Source organism: Canis lupus, chromosome 31 (genome assembly GCF_011100685.1).
Source record: "Canis lupus familiaris isolate Mischka breed German Shepherd chromosome 31, alternate assembly UU_Cfam_GSD_1.0, whole genome shotgun sequence".
NCBI classification, from domain to species: domain Eukaryota; kingdom Metazoa; phylum Chordata; class Mammalia; order Carnivora; family Canidae; genus Canis; species Canis lupus.
In genome coordinates, this window is record NC_049252.1 from 31,200,912 (window position 1) to 31,216,829 (window position 15,918).

Consider the following 15,918-nt stretch of genomic DNA (forward strand, 5'->3'; position numbering starts at 1 on the left):
AAAAAAAAAAAAACTCCTTAGGTTGATAAGATTCATCACTCAGCTAGGGAAGGAATGTTAGAGATTAAAGAACATTAGTGATTCAAAAACAGCATCTTAGCTAAAGAATAATCTCATGAACTTAGCTTTTATTTGGAGCACCAGTATGAAATTTCCAGCACCAAATGTACCTATGTGTACAAACCACTTTTTCCCCTAATACCTCCTATGTTGAAACGGATTAAGATTTCCCAAGGAGTTGCAGAGGCAGCACTGAGCGTCCCTGTGTCCTGTGTGTCCAGCCTTCCCTGTGAGAACAGCTCACAGAGCATGATCCTTCAGAAAACCACATCGACTGGCCAACCTAGTTTAAAAAGACAGGGAATGCCGTCTTTACTCACGGATTGACCCTTTCAATTGCTCTTTTGTCTTAATGTTCCATGTTTCCCACTGTTACCATTTCTGATTCATCTGAAGAGCATCTTCTGGACATTCTGAGTCCACATCTCCTGGCCACAAGTTTTCTCTGTTTCCCTTCATGGAGACTCTTTATCTCACCTTTCTCCTTTCTGGTCTGGGTGACCAAACACCCAGAAGGAAGGATATTTTCACTGGAAATGCAATTCTGGGGGAAGATCTTGTCTTTCAGCACTTGCAAAGTGTGCCACTTCTTTCTGACTGCAGTGTCTGAGGGAAATCTGCTCTCACTCAAATCATTGTTTCCTTTTAGGTACAGTAGCCCCCCTTTCTCACAGGGGCTACATCTCAAGACCCCTAGTGGCTGCCTGAAACCATGGACAATACCAATACTACACACACTGTGTTTTTTGCTGTACACACATGCCTATGATGATATTTAATTCATAAATTAGGCAGAGTAGGAGATTAGCAACAACAATAATCAGGGACACCTGGGTGACTCAGTGGTTGAGCATCTGCCTTTGGCTTAGGGCATGATCCTGGAGTCCTGGGATCGAATCCCACATCGGGCTCTCCACAGGGAGTCTTCTTCTCCCTCTGCCTATATCTCTGCCTCCCTCTCTCTCGTTCTCACAACAATAATCAAATGCAACAATTATAACAATATACTGGAGTAAAAGTTGCATGAATGTCTTCTCTCTCTCTCTCTCAAAATACCTTGTCACACTGTCCTCACCCTTCTTGTGACCGATGAGAGATGATAAAATGCCCACGTGATGAGAGGAAGAGAGGTGAGTGACATCGGTATGTGACTGAGCATCAGGCTACCACTGACCCTCTGACGGTACGTCAGGAGGAGGACATCAGCTTCTGGACCGCAGTTGACCTCAGTTGACCATGGCCCAGTGCAACCTCAGAAAGTAGACCATGGCTGAGACAGGGGGACCACTGGAGCATATCATTTCCCTCTAACCACTATCAAGATTTTTATCTTTATCTTTACTTTTTCAGAAGTTTCCTTATGTAGCAGAGCTGGATGTCTTTGGTTTTATTCTTCTTAGAGTTCACTCAGCTTCTTGAATCTGTGGATGTGTGTCTTTCACCAAATTTGGGAGGTTTTCAGTCATTATTTCTTCAAATATTTTCCCAATGTGTACCCTTTGGCCTTTTTCCGGTACTCCAGTGACTGAAATGTTAGACCTGTCATCTTTCCTCTGGTCCCTGAGCCACCTCTTTTTTCCTTCTTTTGTTCAGTTTCAGTAATTTGCACAGATTCCATCTTCTACTTCCCTCTTCCCCTCTCACCGCCATTCCACTGTCACGCCCATCAGTGAGCTCTTCTATTTCAGCAGTTTTACTTTTTAGTCCTAAAATTTCCACCTGACTCTTTGCTGACATTTTTTTTATATCTCCCATCTCTTTGCTGACATTTTCTTTTTTTTTTTTTTATTTGTTCCAAATGTCTGTAACTGATTATTGGAATGTTTTTAGACCACATCTTTAAGCTCCTCTCCCAATAACCCTAACCTCAGTGGCGTCTCTGCACTGGTGTGTTTTGTTACCTTTTCTCGTTCTGGTTGCCACTTTGGCATTCCAGCTTACCCTCTCCTTGGGTGCCCAGGCCAGGATAAAATTAAAAACCCTAGGGAATTCACCTTCAGGTCATTGCTTAAGTCCCAAGGATTCTAGCCTATCCTGTCACCTTTCCTTCACTTTTCAGTTTTCTGATGCACTTTATATATTTCTGTTCAAGGTTATTATTTTTTTAATTGCAGTTAGAGAAATGGGATGTAATCTATTTACTCCATCTCATCCAGAACCAGAAACGCAAAGCACTTTTTAAACATGCCAACCCGGGCATCTGGCTGGCTCAGTCATAGAACGTGTGACTCTTGATCTTGGAGTCTTGAGTTTCAGACCCATGATGGGTATAGAGATTACTTTAAAAAAATTTTTTTAAGTAAAAATGCCAACCTGTTTGTTAACTGTTTGAGTGATGCTCAACTCTTCAATTAGTTGAGAGTTATTTTTTTTTTCTTAAATTTTTATTTAAGGAATCTACACCTACAGGTTTGGCTTGAACTCACAACCCTGAGATTAAGAGTCACGTACTCTATGGACTGGACTGAGTCAGCCAGGCACCCCTGGTCAAGAGTACTTTTCAAAGCAAGAAGTAAAAGCTACTTAAGCTAGCTCAGATAAAGAGAAGTTTATTACTCAGATACTGCAAACAAATCTTAACTTGCATGACTATAGTTCAGCTGTTTGCTATACTGATTTGTTATGTTCCTAAGAAACCTCAAATCGTGGGGGGCAGGGGGATTCACATTCTGCAGACAGTTATTTCAGTGGAGAAGTGGGGAAGACTGTTTAGGGCTAGGGGAACTCACACCTTTTCTTCCCGCAGGAATTAAAGTTTCTGTCATGGCCATGAAATCCAAACTTACAATACCTCTACTTTCATTCACTTACTCAGCTTCCAACCTCTCACTCCCAGAGCTGCCAGCCAACCTCTGTGATCTTAGGGCGCCACCACTCACCAAGGACTGTCTGGGGTTCTTGTGTCTTATATTTCATATTCTCAGAAGGGAATTTAGTGGTCATTGGTCATCCAATGGATGTCCAGCTTAAGTCAGAAGTCAGTGTCTTTCTGGTCAGCTGCGGCAGGGAACAAGAGCCCCTTAGTTCACTTCCTTTAGCAAAGGTCATGAACTGCTCCCCTTCATAAAGAAGAAGGCTGGGGTAAATGAGGGGCAGAAACATCCTGGCACCCATTTTTTAGGCTGCATTGTTGTTAAATGTCAAAACAAGTACAGTTTTTTTTGTGGGGTTTTTTTGGTCTAATGAGAAACCTCAAACTGCACATTTGTGTGACATCTTTAAAATCTTCTTTCCTTAGAACGCCTGACAGACAATCTCAGAGTTGGACAGACATCCATAGTTGCTGCTCAGATGTTTCTTTTTTTCAGAGTTTTGCTGCTAAGAATATCTCCCCAGCATTTGACTTCATTGTGGCCCATAATGGTCTCTGAATTAGTAAGTACAACTATTTCACTCTTGAAAGCGGGGCTGGAGCTTTTTGAAATGCTTTTTGCAGGAATAACGAACTATTTTATCTACATCTTAATTTTATCACAAAATTTTCAACTAAGTTGGTAGTACATAGTCAGCTCTTGGTTACATAGAGAATTTGATTTAAGACAAAACCATTTAATGCATCTCTGGGAAATTTTATAGTTTGTATAAGCAAAGTATAAAACTTTAAGGCACAGTGAATAATTATATACATGTTACAAACTGACCACCATCAGACAAGCCTGCTACTACTGTCAGGAAAGTTCCTCGGTAAGCTCTTTTAGATCTAGTACCTCTAGGAAGAAAAAAAACTCAGATTATTTTCAAATATGCATGCCTTCACAATATCTGAGTTGGAAGTTCTATCTCAAGTGAAGTCAAAAGCAAATTAGAGGGGAGACGTCAGGTCATCATGTTTCAGAACTACTGGTAAGCTGTGATTTATGGTGACATTAATTACATAATCTGCAGGTTAATCCTTTAAATTCTGAATAAGAGTTTACATTCATAACTAGAAATATTACCACCACATAGCATAACCTACCATGAATCCACACTACTAAAAATTCCTAATGAAAAATTATCTTTACTAAATTCTTCATATTTCTGTTAAAGAACTTCATGACCAGATGTTTATATTCACTGATACTAGATTTCCAAGAGAGGCCCACTACACCTATGTTGTGAGTTTCTTTGAAGCCATATCTTATATAGAAATATTTAAGGTTGAAAGCTTAATGCTGTTTAGAAGGCTATTAACAACCATGAATCTCCAAAAGCGCCGTAAGTTTATGGGGAGGCTTTTAAGAGCAGCGCTTCTGAAATACTCCACACATTTAGTCATACAGGGGCACGTGGGGGGCTCAGTCAGTTAAGCATCTGCCTTCGGCTCAGGTCATGGATCTCAAGGTGCTGGGCTCAAGCTGCATGTGGGGCTCCCTGCTCAGCAGAGTCTACTCCCTCTGCCCCTTTCCCTCCTGCTTGTTCTCTCTCTCTCTCTCTGCCTCTCTCTCTCTCAAATAAATAAATAAATAAATAAATAAATAAATAAATAAATAAATAAATAAATAAATAAATAAAATCTTTAAAAAAATAAAAATAGTGGGATCCCTGGGTGGCGCAGTGGTTTAGCGCCTGCCTTTGGCCCAGGGTGCGATCCTGGAGACCCGGGATCGAGTCCCACGTCAGGCTCCCGGTGCATGGAGCCTGCTTCTCCCTCTGCCTATGTCTCTGCTTCTCTCTCTCTCTCTCTGTGTGTGACTATCATAAATAAATAAAAATTTTTTAAAAAATTAAAAAAAAATAAATAAAAATAGTCATGCAGCTATGCCATAAGATTCTGAACGCATATTCATGTATTCAGGAATATTTTCAAAATTCCTTTTGCAGGAATAATGTACTATTTCACATATATCTAATTTTATCTGAAAATTTTCAAGTTGGTAGCACATAGCATATATTCCCAGAAGTGAAATTGCCGGGTCATAGGGTAATTCTATTTTTAATTTTTGAGGAACCCGGGGATCCCTGGGTGGCTCAGTGGTTTAGCACCTGCCTTCGGCCCAGGGCATGATCCTGGAGTCCTGGGATTGAGTCCCGTATCGGGCTACCTGCATGGAGCCTGCTTCTGCCTCTGCCTGTGTCTCTGCCTCTTTCTCTCTCTCATGAATAAATCAATAAAATCTTTAAAAAAAAAAATTTGAAAAAAAAAAATTTGAGGAACCTCCATACTGCTTTCTGCAGCGGCTGCATCAGTTTGCATTCCCACTCACAGTGAACATGAGTTCCTTTTTCTCCACGTCCTCATCGCCACTTGTTGTCACTCATCTTTCTGATGCTAGCCATTCTGACAGGTGTGGGGGATCTCTCACTGGGGTTTGTTTGGGTTTGGGGGTTTGTGTGTGTGTGTGTGTGTGTGTGTGTTTTGTTTTTGTTTTTGTTTTTTTGCATTTCACTGATGGTTGGTGGTGATGCAGAGCATCTTTTCATGGACCCGTTGGCCATGATGTCTTTGAAAAAATGTCTATTTAAGTCCTTTGCCTATTTTTAAATTAAATTATTTGCTTTTTTTGTTACTGAGTTGTATGAATTTCTTAAATATATTTTCAATATTAACCCCTTATCATATATTTGGTTGGCAAATATTTTTCCCCACCTGTTGTCTTTTCGTTTTGCTGATTCTTTTGCTTTGTTACTGTATATGGACATACACATTTTAAACATTATGCTAGGTCTAATCTCTCTCAAACAGTAAATTGAATTTATGTTTTCTTTTTAAGATTCAGATATTCATACAGCTTGAAGAAGATCTGAAAGAGGACGATGAATCGTTGAGGTAAGTTGTGCACAGGTCTGTGTGCATATGTGAATGGACGTCACTCTATGATATAGGGTTATCTAACACTCAGTATTATTTTCCTGAAGTACTTGTGAAGGGACCAGCTATTTGACTGTTTCTTAAACGGAACAGCTTCTTATGGACGTTGCACAGGCAAATGGACTATAGCATATGTGAACAAATTTGTAACACGAGTTTCTTTGCAAATTTATAGAAACAGCAACAAAATCAACAGAATGAAAGTTGCGGTTGCTGATGGAAATGGGCCTTCAATGGGGGAGATACCCCCAAGTGAACTGGTCTTATATTTATCGGCTTGCAAATTCTTGGACACAGCACTCTCTTTTCCACCTGACAAGATGCCGTTATTTCAAATGTAAGTCAGATAAGATCATGTGTCCTCTTTGAAATGGTGACTTTCCTTGTCAGCGCTTTCACTTGTTGTGTAGAGCGTGTGAAAAGCTATGGTAGGGGTTTCTAGTGGCCGATGAGAATACTGGGTTTCAGAGCCCTTACAACACCTGTGGTTTCCTGAATTTGTAGTGCTTATGGATGAGTTTCTGTGGTATGTGCGTGTGTTCAGGGGGGTTTGCTACTGAACGCTTATGAAACAAGGGACAGGGACTGGTGTTTCTCACTGCATTTGTGTAGATTGTCTGTCTGTTCATAATAAGTGGAACACGCTGTGTCCAGCTCACTTTGCCCCTATTGGCTTACATTTCCTGTAGGCTTAACACAGCTGCTCATATGGTTAATTTCGTGCCTGGCCCCAGATGCCACTTCTCTCTGTCCCATCCTCCTAAAGACAGGAGCCATGTAGAAATGTTTGTGGTTAAAGTGTGGGTTCTCTTTAACTGCATATTACAAAGTGAAAGAAGCAAATCTGAAATGACTATAGACTGTACGATTCCAACTCTGTGATAGTCTGGAAAAGGCAAAACTATGGTGACAGTAAAAAGGGGGTAATAAGAGAGAACACAGAGGACTTCTAGGACAGTGAAACTACTTTATTTGATACTATAATGGTGGATCCATGTCATTATCCATTCATTCAAACCCATATAATGCACACCACCAAGATTGAGCCCCTAAGGTAAACTCTGGACTTGGGATGGTAATGATGAGTCAATGTCAGTTCATCGATTGTAACAAATGTACCACTCTGGTGGACGATGTTGATAATTGGGAAGGCATTGCGTGGCAGAGGAGGGCAGGGGCATATAGACTTCTGCTCAATTGTGTCACAGACTTAAAACCACTCCAAAAAAGGAAGTTTTTTTTTTTAAGTGAGTTCTAATGTATGTAAATATGCATAGTGACATTGTTCATAATAAGTAAAAAGTGGAGACTATTTGAAGTCTATCTGTGTACAAGTGGACAAATAACATGTGATATATCCATACAATGAAATATTCAGCAGTAAAATGAAACAAAGTACTGACATGTCCTGGGTTATGAATGAACCTTGACAACATTATGTGAAGTGAAAGAAGCCAGTCACAACGACGAACCACATATTCTGTGAATCTGCTTATAGGAACTGTCCAGAATAAGAAAATATGGAGAGATAGAAGATGGGTTGGTGGTGGTCTAGATGAAGGGGGTGTAAGGGATTGAGGGATGATAGCTAAAGGGAGCAGAGATTCTTCTGGGGGTGGTGAAAATATCCTGAAGTTGATCATGGGTGATGGATAGACAATTCTGTGAATAAATGAAAAGCAATTAAATGCCACACTTCAAATGGGTGAATTATATTGTGTGTGAATTAGATTTCAATAAAAGTGTTTAAAAATCTTTCTGAAGTGGGCTCCAAGCCAACATGCCTGACCTCAGATTTTTTTTCGTCCAGCTACAGGTGGGCATTTGTTCCAGAAGTGGACACAGAGGGCCCTGCCTTCCCATCAGATCTAGAGGAGAATCACCAAGAATGCAAGCCCCACACCGTTCGGATTCTAGAACTTCTCAAATTAAAATATGGGGTAACTGTCTTCCTTTTTGGCAATTTACATTTGTGGCAGAGGGGAGAAAGTCTAGGTAGCGAGTCCTTCGTGCACCACTTGACTTTAATGACTGAATAATTTTCTCAAGTTCTTTGATCCATGTGTTAAAACAAATTCCATCCTGGTTTTTTCATTTATATGTCACTTTCTCATCCCAGGTGCTGAGGTAAGCATCCTGGGTAACACGATCGCGGTCCTGTGGAAGTAGTTTTATACACAGAGTCCCCTGATTATGCAGACAAAGGACCTGCAGGAAGAATGGTGGGGGCCTGGGGTCCCGAGGCATGGGGAGGGTCGGGGGTGGGGCGGCAAGGATGGCCTGGGCTGACATCCTATTGGAAACTATCAGTTGAAGACCAGAACTTAAGTTGATCTGGAAACCACCATTGCGCTGGTAGTGAATGTTCGTGAAGCACCCACCTCCTTGGTTTGACACCTGCATGTACCTCACTTGCATCTCTAACCCTTAGCAAAGCCATATCATCCTTATGGGTTGTTGTGGGGGCTTTTTGCAGGAAGTTGGCAGCTCTGATGAAATCACCATGAAGAATGAATTCCCCCTTCTGCGCCAACATTCTGTCTCCAGCATTAGGCAATTGATGCCATTCTTCGAGACTCTAAATTGTGCTTTTAAAACCCAGAGTAAACTGCCTGCTGACACCCGAGGACCTCCAGCCCTGGAGTTTCCTGTCACAGATAGTCCCAGGGTCTTACAACAACTGGAAGAATGTGTTGAATATGATTTTTTGGAACATCTGGAATCTTAACCACGTAAGACAGAAAGTGTTTCAAATCTACTTACTGATACTTCTGTGAAAACCAGGATGTGTTCTAAACAAGAAAGGAGCCAGGAAGATGCTTTTAAAGAAGTCTATCTCAATTTTGAAGGTCGATTTCAGATAATTTTCTGTTGGGCAACAAAACACACCTCTCTAAATGCCTTGTAATATATTTGGATCTGATTGTTTCTTCCTCAATTTATGTAAAGAAAATAAAATTAATATATCATCTAATGCTAACACAAAATTTGTAATATGAAGTAGAGTGTGAAGGTTGTTTTCTTTGTTGATGTAGAAATGTGGGCTGTGTCAGTATATTTCTCTAAAAGTTTACACTTGTTGAATATTACTTTTAACCTTTCACACATAATGTCCTTTAAAGCAGTTATCTTGGTGTCACATTTTAAAGCCAAAGTATATTATTTTCTGAAAATAACAATTGCCCATTACCATTGACTATTCAGCAGCGGAGAGGGCTTGAAGATCCCACACTGTGCTTTACTCTTGCCCATTAAAATCACATGGTTGTTGAGCCTGGGTGCTTCAGTCAATGACCTGACTCTTGATTTCGGCTCAGGTCATGATCTCAGGGTCATGAGATCGAGCCCCAGGTCAGGCTTCATGTTCAGAGCAGGGTCTACTTAGGATTCTTTTCCCCTTCCTCTCCCTTCCCCCTTCCCTACCCCTCTTGTGTGCATGTGCACTCACTTGCTCGCTGGCTCTCAAGTAAATCTTTTAAAAAATCATTTGTTAAGGGGTATCTGGCTGGCTCAGTCAGTGGAGCATGTGACTTTTGATCCTTGTGGTCATGAATTCGAGCCCCACATCGAGTGTAGGATTAGAAATAAATGCTTTTTAAAAAATAGTGTTAAAATCACAGTGTATCCAGCTTCAGAAGAAATACACAGTTTTCAAAACTCTGACAGCTGTAACCTTAGTTATGTACCACGACGTGCTTTGCCAGCACTTTCCATTTAATATAAATCAATCGATGTTGTCATGGAGCCTTTAATGCCTGAAGTGACTGTCAGGGAAACTGACTCTTTGGACTCTTCCCTCGTACTCTGTCCTTCCTGGGATCTCTTTACCACGTCGGGGACATCATTGTTCATTAAAATAATCCCTTTCTAAGCACGGCCTCCTCTCTTCTGGCAGCAGGTCTCCCCGCTCTCCCGGAGCCTCTCTATTTTATGCCAGCTACCCTATTTAGAGTCTTGGCTTGGCGCCCCTGCTCTGCTGTGGTAGCCTGAATGCTGCCAGAGAGCGTGGCTTGCCTTCCAGACTTGCCTACCTCATGTCCCCTTTTCAGCCTCCGGAGCGTTGCATGGAATCACTCCCCAGGCCAGATGATGTGTACGAGGCCTCACGCACGCTCTCCTGTCCATCTTTTCTGTAAACCAGGGTGTTCTGGAATTCGGCCAGCATTATTGGTGAAGTTTCTCCTAACATCCTACTGCTTACTGGTTTGTGTGCAGTGCGGAAGCACTTTGCGTCATTGGCCCCAAAATAGGATTTGGGGAGCACACAACCACCCGATTCCCTAAGTAAGAGCTAAAAAGAAGAAAAAAGCACTGCTAGAAATATAGGATTTGTACAAATATGTGTTAAAGTGACATGAAAATTGGGGCACCTGGGTGGGTGGCTCAGTCGGCTAAGTGTCTTTCCTTGGGCTCAGGTCATGATCCTGGGGTCCTGCCTGGGATCAAGTCTTGCATCAGGCTCCCTGCTCAACAGGGAGTCTGCTGCTCTCTCTCTACCCCTCCCCATCACTCATTCTCTCCCCCTCTCTCTCTCTCAAATAAAATCTTTGAAGAAAAATTTTTAAAAATAAGTGGAAATTATGATTTTTTGCACATAAGGGGATATCTTTAAAAACATTTTAAGTTTGGTCACTGAAAAAAAATTTTTTTTAAGACTTCAAGGGATCCCCGGGTGGCTCAGTGGTTGAGCATCTGCCTTCGGCTCAGGCCATGATACTGGGGTCCTGGGATCGAGTCCCACATCAGGCTCCCTGCATGGAGCCTGCTTCCTGCCTGTGTCTCTCCCTCTCTCTCTTTCTGTCTCTCATGAATAAATAAATAAAAATGAATAAATGAAGACTTTATTAATTTATTCATGAGAGACAGAGGCAGAGACACAGGCAGAGGGAGAAGCAGGCTCCCTGCGAGGACCCAGATGTGAGACTCCATCCCAGGACCCTGGGATCATGACCTGAGCTGAAGGCAGATGCTCAACCACTGAGCCACTCAGGTACCTCTGGTCACTGATATTTTAAATATTGAAGTGTAGAATTATAAATCCTGGGTATTTATACTGTGAGTTAGCTTTAATTCAGATTGTGAGGAGATAACCATCGGCTGATTAATGGTTACGATCAGGGTATGTGCATATGTTCATATATCAAAATTTACAACAAAACTAATAACGTCATCAGCTGTCATGCCATGAAAGGCAGCTCTTGTATCACTACTTAGGTTTACAATTTTTCATTGTGCTTTTCCTCCCCAATATCTAAAATAGCTAAATGGCCTCTGAAAATACCATATGTCATTTAATCCTTACTTATTAAATGGAAATCTTAAAAGACCAGGATCCAACAACACATCCCTAGGTTTCTCCTAGAACACTAAAGATGTTTTACAAACATGACATACATCTAAATCTTTAGTTTGCATCTACCACAGCAGTTGAGGATATGACCTCTGAAGACGACTTGCCCTGGGTGTGACATTTCCTTCCCCACATGATAACTTGGGCAAAACTTTGTGTCTCAGTCTTCTCATCTATAAAATGGGAATATCAAAATGTAACTATATCTTAGGGTTGTAGAAACTAATCCTGTCTGTGCCACCTTTGTGATCCAGAAACAGTTTTGATCACAGATCAGTAAGAAAGCCTGTGTACCCTCACCACCACCCCCAATGTCTGAAAGCATGAGGAAAAACCAAGATTAATAGTTCTGATATTTTCTTCTTCCAAACAGAGGGCCTTCTGCTTCCCACTTTAGAGCCAACCGCTCTGACTCCGTTCCTCCCCAAGGGAGTTGGTGCTCTGTGTCTAGCCTTTATGCACTGAGCCTAGGGCAAGGAGTGTGCAGGGGGAGGTGGAGCTTGCCAAGAGTGGCCACAGCACACGAGAACAGACTGATGCTCCAACAGCAGAGTTTTGAACACCTAGAGCTGCAGGCAGTGTTGGTGGAAGAGTAGTGCCTGTGCTTGGGGATGAAATGATCCTTACTACTGGGGTGCTCTCCAGGGGCCGGCAAGTGCCCAGTGCATCACCTGCCTCTTTTTCTTTCTTCCAACCTCTTAAGGAAGTAGGGGCTCACCCCATTCTACAAGTTCAGCAGAGCCAGGAAACAAAACCTAAGTCTGTCTCCCTCTAGAACCCTATGTTCTCAAGAGAAACCGAGAGGAAATCCCTGAGGTGGCTACTGCTCTTTGGTAACGTGTGGAAGGCAGTCTCTGAAACTACCTCGCCCATTTATGACTTCCTGCAAAACCAGCTTGCAGAAGGGGCACGGCCCAGCTCCTTGCTCTGAAGGTGTGGTGAGATGAGTTTTAGAGAACAAGCCTCACTTCCCATTAGTCTACATTATGCCCAGTTGAATTAGGAGAAGTGGCTAGATTCGTGGGAGTAATTGATGACGGCTGTACTTAAACGTTTTGAACAACTCCCTGGGAGACCAGACAAAATTCTGTGTCATTGGAATAAAATGCTTTGGGGTAAGACAGGGCCTGCTAGGAGGGATTACTTGCAGTTCAGTGAGGCATACAAACCAATGAACATGCAAATCCCAACACCTTCAAAGAAGAGAATATGATTAGGAGCATGATGTGGGCCAACTAAGGAGTCTCCCCATTCTACATGAAGGAACAGCTGGGCTTGTGAGCGTGATGTTAGCGTCCTGTGTATGTGATCATGTTTCCATATTGTGTTAAGTCATGTAGCGATCATTCCAGACCGTTCAATCCTCTTCAACCAGACTTGGTGCTGTCTCTTAAGCTCAGAGTGAAGGGGATCCCTTCAAGCATTTTTGAGGATGCATAGGAGTGTCCTGAGGTTAGAAATCTGTCAGAATCCAGCAAAGCAACTATGCTCAGCAAGGGTCTCTCCCACTCTTATGGGCATGAGACCCACCTGAAGAGCTTGCTAACTTGCAGAATGCCAGGCATCCTCCCTGGAGTGTCTAAATCAGTAGATGGCATGACATTCAGGAATGTGCATGTGTCCCCGATGTTTCTAGCAGCAATGTCCACAATAGCCAAACTGTGGAAGGAGCCTCGGTGTCCATCGAAAGATGAATGGATAAAGAAGATGTGGTCTATGTATACAATGGAATATTCCTCAGCCATTAGAAATGACAAACACCCACCATTTGCTTCGACGTGGAGGACCTGGAGGGAGGTCTCCAGGGAGCCCAATGTGGGACTTGGAGGGTATTATGCTGAGTGAAATAAGTCAATCGGAAAAGGACAAACATTATATGGTCTCATTCATTTGGGGAATATAAAAATTAGTGAAAGGGAATAAAGCGAAAGGAGAGAAAATGAGTGAAAATATCAGTGAAGGTGACAAAACATGAGAGACACCTAACTCTGGGAAATGAACAAGGGGTAGTGGAAGGGGAGGTAGGCAGGGGGGTTGGGGTGACTGGGTGATGGGCACTGAGGGGGGCACTTGGCGGGATGAGCACTGGGTGTTCTGCTATATGTTGGCAAATTGAACTCCAATTTTTAAAAAAAAGGAATGTGCATGTGTAATCAAGATGTTTCAGTCCCAGGTGCTTCCTGGACCATTCTCGGAGAGTTTTCAGAGCAATTTATTCATAAATGTGATGACTTTTATGGAAACCAGCAAGGCTGAGCCTGTTTGACTACTTCTCATACCATATAGGTAGCTCTTTTTTTTTTTTTTAAGATTTTATTTATTTATTCATGAGAGACACCGAGACAGGCAGAGACATAGGGAGAGGGAGAAGCAGGCTTCTCACAGCGAGCCCAGTGTGGGACTTGATCCCTGGACCCTGGATCCCTCGATCCCTGGATCATGCCCTGAGCCGAAGGTATCACTCAACCACTGAGCGGTTGTCCCTCCCATATAGGTAGCCCTTTCCAAGTGGTTCTTCATCTAAATCAAAGAAGTCTACCTTTAAGCCAAGGGGGAAAGGAAATAAACTTCAAAATTCTGTAGGTCTAGAAAGAGAGTAAGGTAGTTCCCCAAAGAGTTAAAAATAGAATTATCATATGATCCAGCAATTCTGCTAAGAAGAACTGAAAGCAGGGTCTCAGATGCTTGTACACCCACGTTCATGGCAGCATTGCCACAATAGCCAAGAGGTGGAAATGACCCAAGATCCACTGACAGATGAATGCATAACACAATGTGGTCTATACACACAAGGGAATATTATTCAGCCTTAAAAAAGGTAGGAAATTCTCACACCTGCTACAACATGGACAAACCTTGAGGAGGTCATGGTAAGTATACCAGTCACAGAAGGACAAATGTATAATTCCACTTGCACAAGGGACCTGAAATAGCTGAGGTCGTAGACAAAAAGTAGAATGGTGGGTATGGGGGTTTGGGGCGGTGGGTGGGGAGTTAGTGTTTAATGGGTATTGCATTTCAGTTTGGAATGATGAAAAAGCTCTGGAGCTGGATAGTGGTGATGGGGACACAACAATGTGAGTAAAATTAATGTCACCTGATTGGACATCTGAAAAAGGGTTAAAATGGCAAATTTTATGTTCTGTATATGTTACCCCAATAACATTTTTAACACAAAAACAAAAATCCTGGGAGTTTAAAGTGAGGGCATGGGAGACAGCTGGGGTTCCCCCCTTTTTTTTTTTTTTTTTAGTTTATGATAGTCACACAGAGAGAGAGAGAGAGAGAGAGAGAGAGGCAGAGACATAGGCAGAGGGAGAAGCAGGCTCCATGCACCGGGAGCCCGATGTGGGATTCGATCCCGGGTCTCCAGGATCGCGCCCTGGGCCAAAGGCAGGCGCCAAACCGCTGCGCCACCCAGGGATCCCGGGGTTCCCCCTTATATGAGAAGCAAACATCTGTCTTATCCTGGGTTCCCCTGCCCAAAGTCAACCAGAGGCAGATGGGAGGTGGAAAATGAAGGAGAAACTTGCCTGTCCATGTTTTGGCTCTGAAAGAAAGAAGTCACTTAACATGTTACACCAAGTTGAAATTGAAATAATGACTCTTGGGACCTGGAGGTCTCTCAGCTGTCTCTTCTGTCTCCTCCAACCACTCAGTGTTACTTATCTCATGCATCTCTTCCATATGTCATTCCAACAGCTTGGTACTATTTTCTCCTCTTTTCACCTGGCAAGTACTGCTCGAGTCATTTATTTAACAAATATACGGGAGCCTGTTTTTGAGATCCAAACTCCTCAGTCTTGCTTCTTTCTACAGTTCCCCAGACCCCATGAGGCACTTGGTCACAGGGTGGCCCTATTAAAGCGCATACTAAGGGCATAGCCCATCACTGGCTGCAAGGCAAGTGCCCCTCTTGTGGAAGAGACGGAGCCATCTCTTCCGTTCCTTTGGGGTCTGGCATATATAGGCAGCCCAAGATAACTAAATGAAAAAACATAAAGGTTGATTTTTCTGATAAAGATGGTGCCGGAGGAGGAAGCAAGGGGAATAAACCAAGTTTGGATGAAGTGATTTGTAGGACTAGATAGCTGGGGGCTCAGGGAACACTGGGTCTTTGGCTCCAAACTTTGACCCTCCATCACTCTACTAACCACCTCCCTGTTGCCTCACTGACCACCCAGTATTGGTTGCATGAGGATGCTTGGCTTGGCTTGCTTTCCTCCACGCTTCCCTGCTGGTCCCTGAACTGCTCAATTCCACAGAGTCAGCCCAACCCACCTGAAAAATATGTGAGGACTGCTCTTTCTGTCTTCACTGAGCTTGTCTCAATTCTTACTGGACCCTTTGACAACAAAGCATGGCTGTGCTCTACGGAGGCTGAACACTTGACCCTGGGCTCTACTGTACTGTGTGGAGCTCTTTGTGTTAAGGTGAAGATACTATCTTAACTAATAAGCACTTGATTGTATCTCCTTTCATGTTTCTGTCCTAATTGTTTTATGTTTGTTTCTGAATCTAAGCCAGGTTAATCTAATTGTTAAGGAATCTAAATCCTTCAGGAAACAGGCAAATTGTTGAACACGATTGAGAGAGGTAGAGCTTGTGGCTAATTGAAATGCATGATTAGCCTAAAGGCAATCAAACTCAATAAAAAGTTAATATATATATGTCAAGGAGTGCCTGGCTGGCTGTCAATAGAGCATGTGACCCACGA

General features: G+C 42.6%; 1 protein-coding gene across 3 annotated transcripts in view; it reads left to right on the forward strand.

Annotated features, from left to right (window-relative positions):
- The window catches only part of DOP1B (DOP1 leucine zipper like protein B), a 105,308-nt gene extending 96,457 nt beyond the window's left edge, over positions 1-8,851 (forward strand). For 2 of the 3 annotated variants that reach the window (XM_038581446.1, XM_038581447.1), the window contains exons 33-37: positions 3,299-3,435; positions 5,754-5,809; positions 6,027-6,188; positions 7,662-7,791; positions 8,328-8,851. In XM_038581446.1, the coding sequence (XP_038437374.1) occupies positions 3,299-3,435; positions 5,754-5,809; positions 6,027-6,188; positions 7,662-7,791; positions 8,328-8,579 (737 nt within the window). In that variant the 3' untranslated portion in view covers positions 8,580-8,851. Of the gene's footprint in view, positions 1-3,298; positions 3,436-5,753; positions 5,810-6,026; positions 6,189-7,661; positions 7,792-8,327 lie in introns of those variants that run through there. The other variant, XR_005382346.1, reaches the window with a different exon arrangement.
- Positions 8,852-15,918: the final 7,067 nt, after the last annotated feature.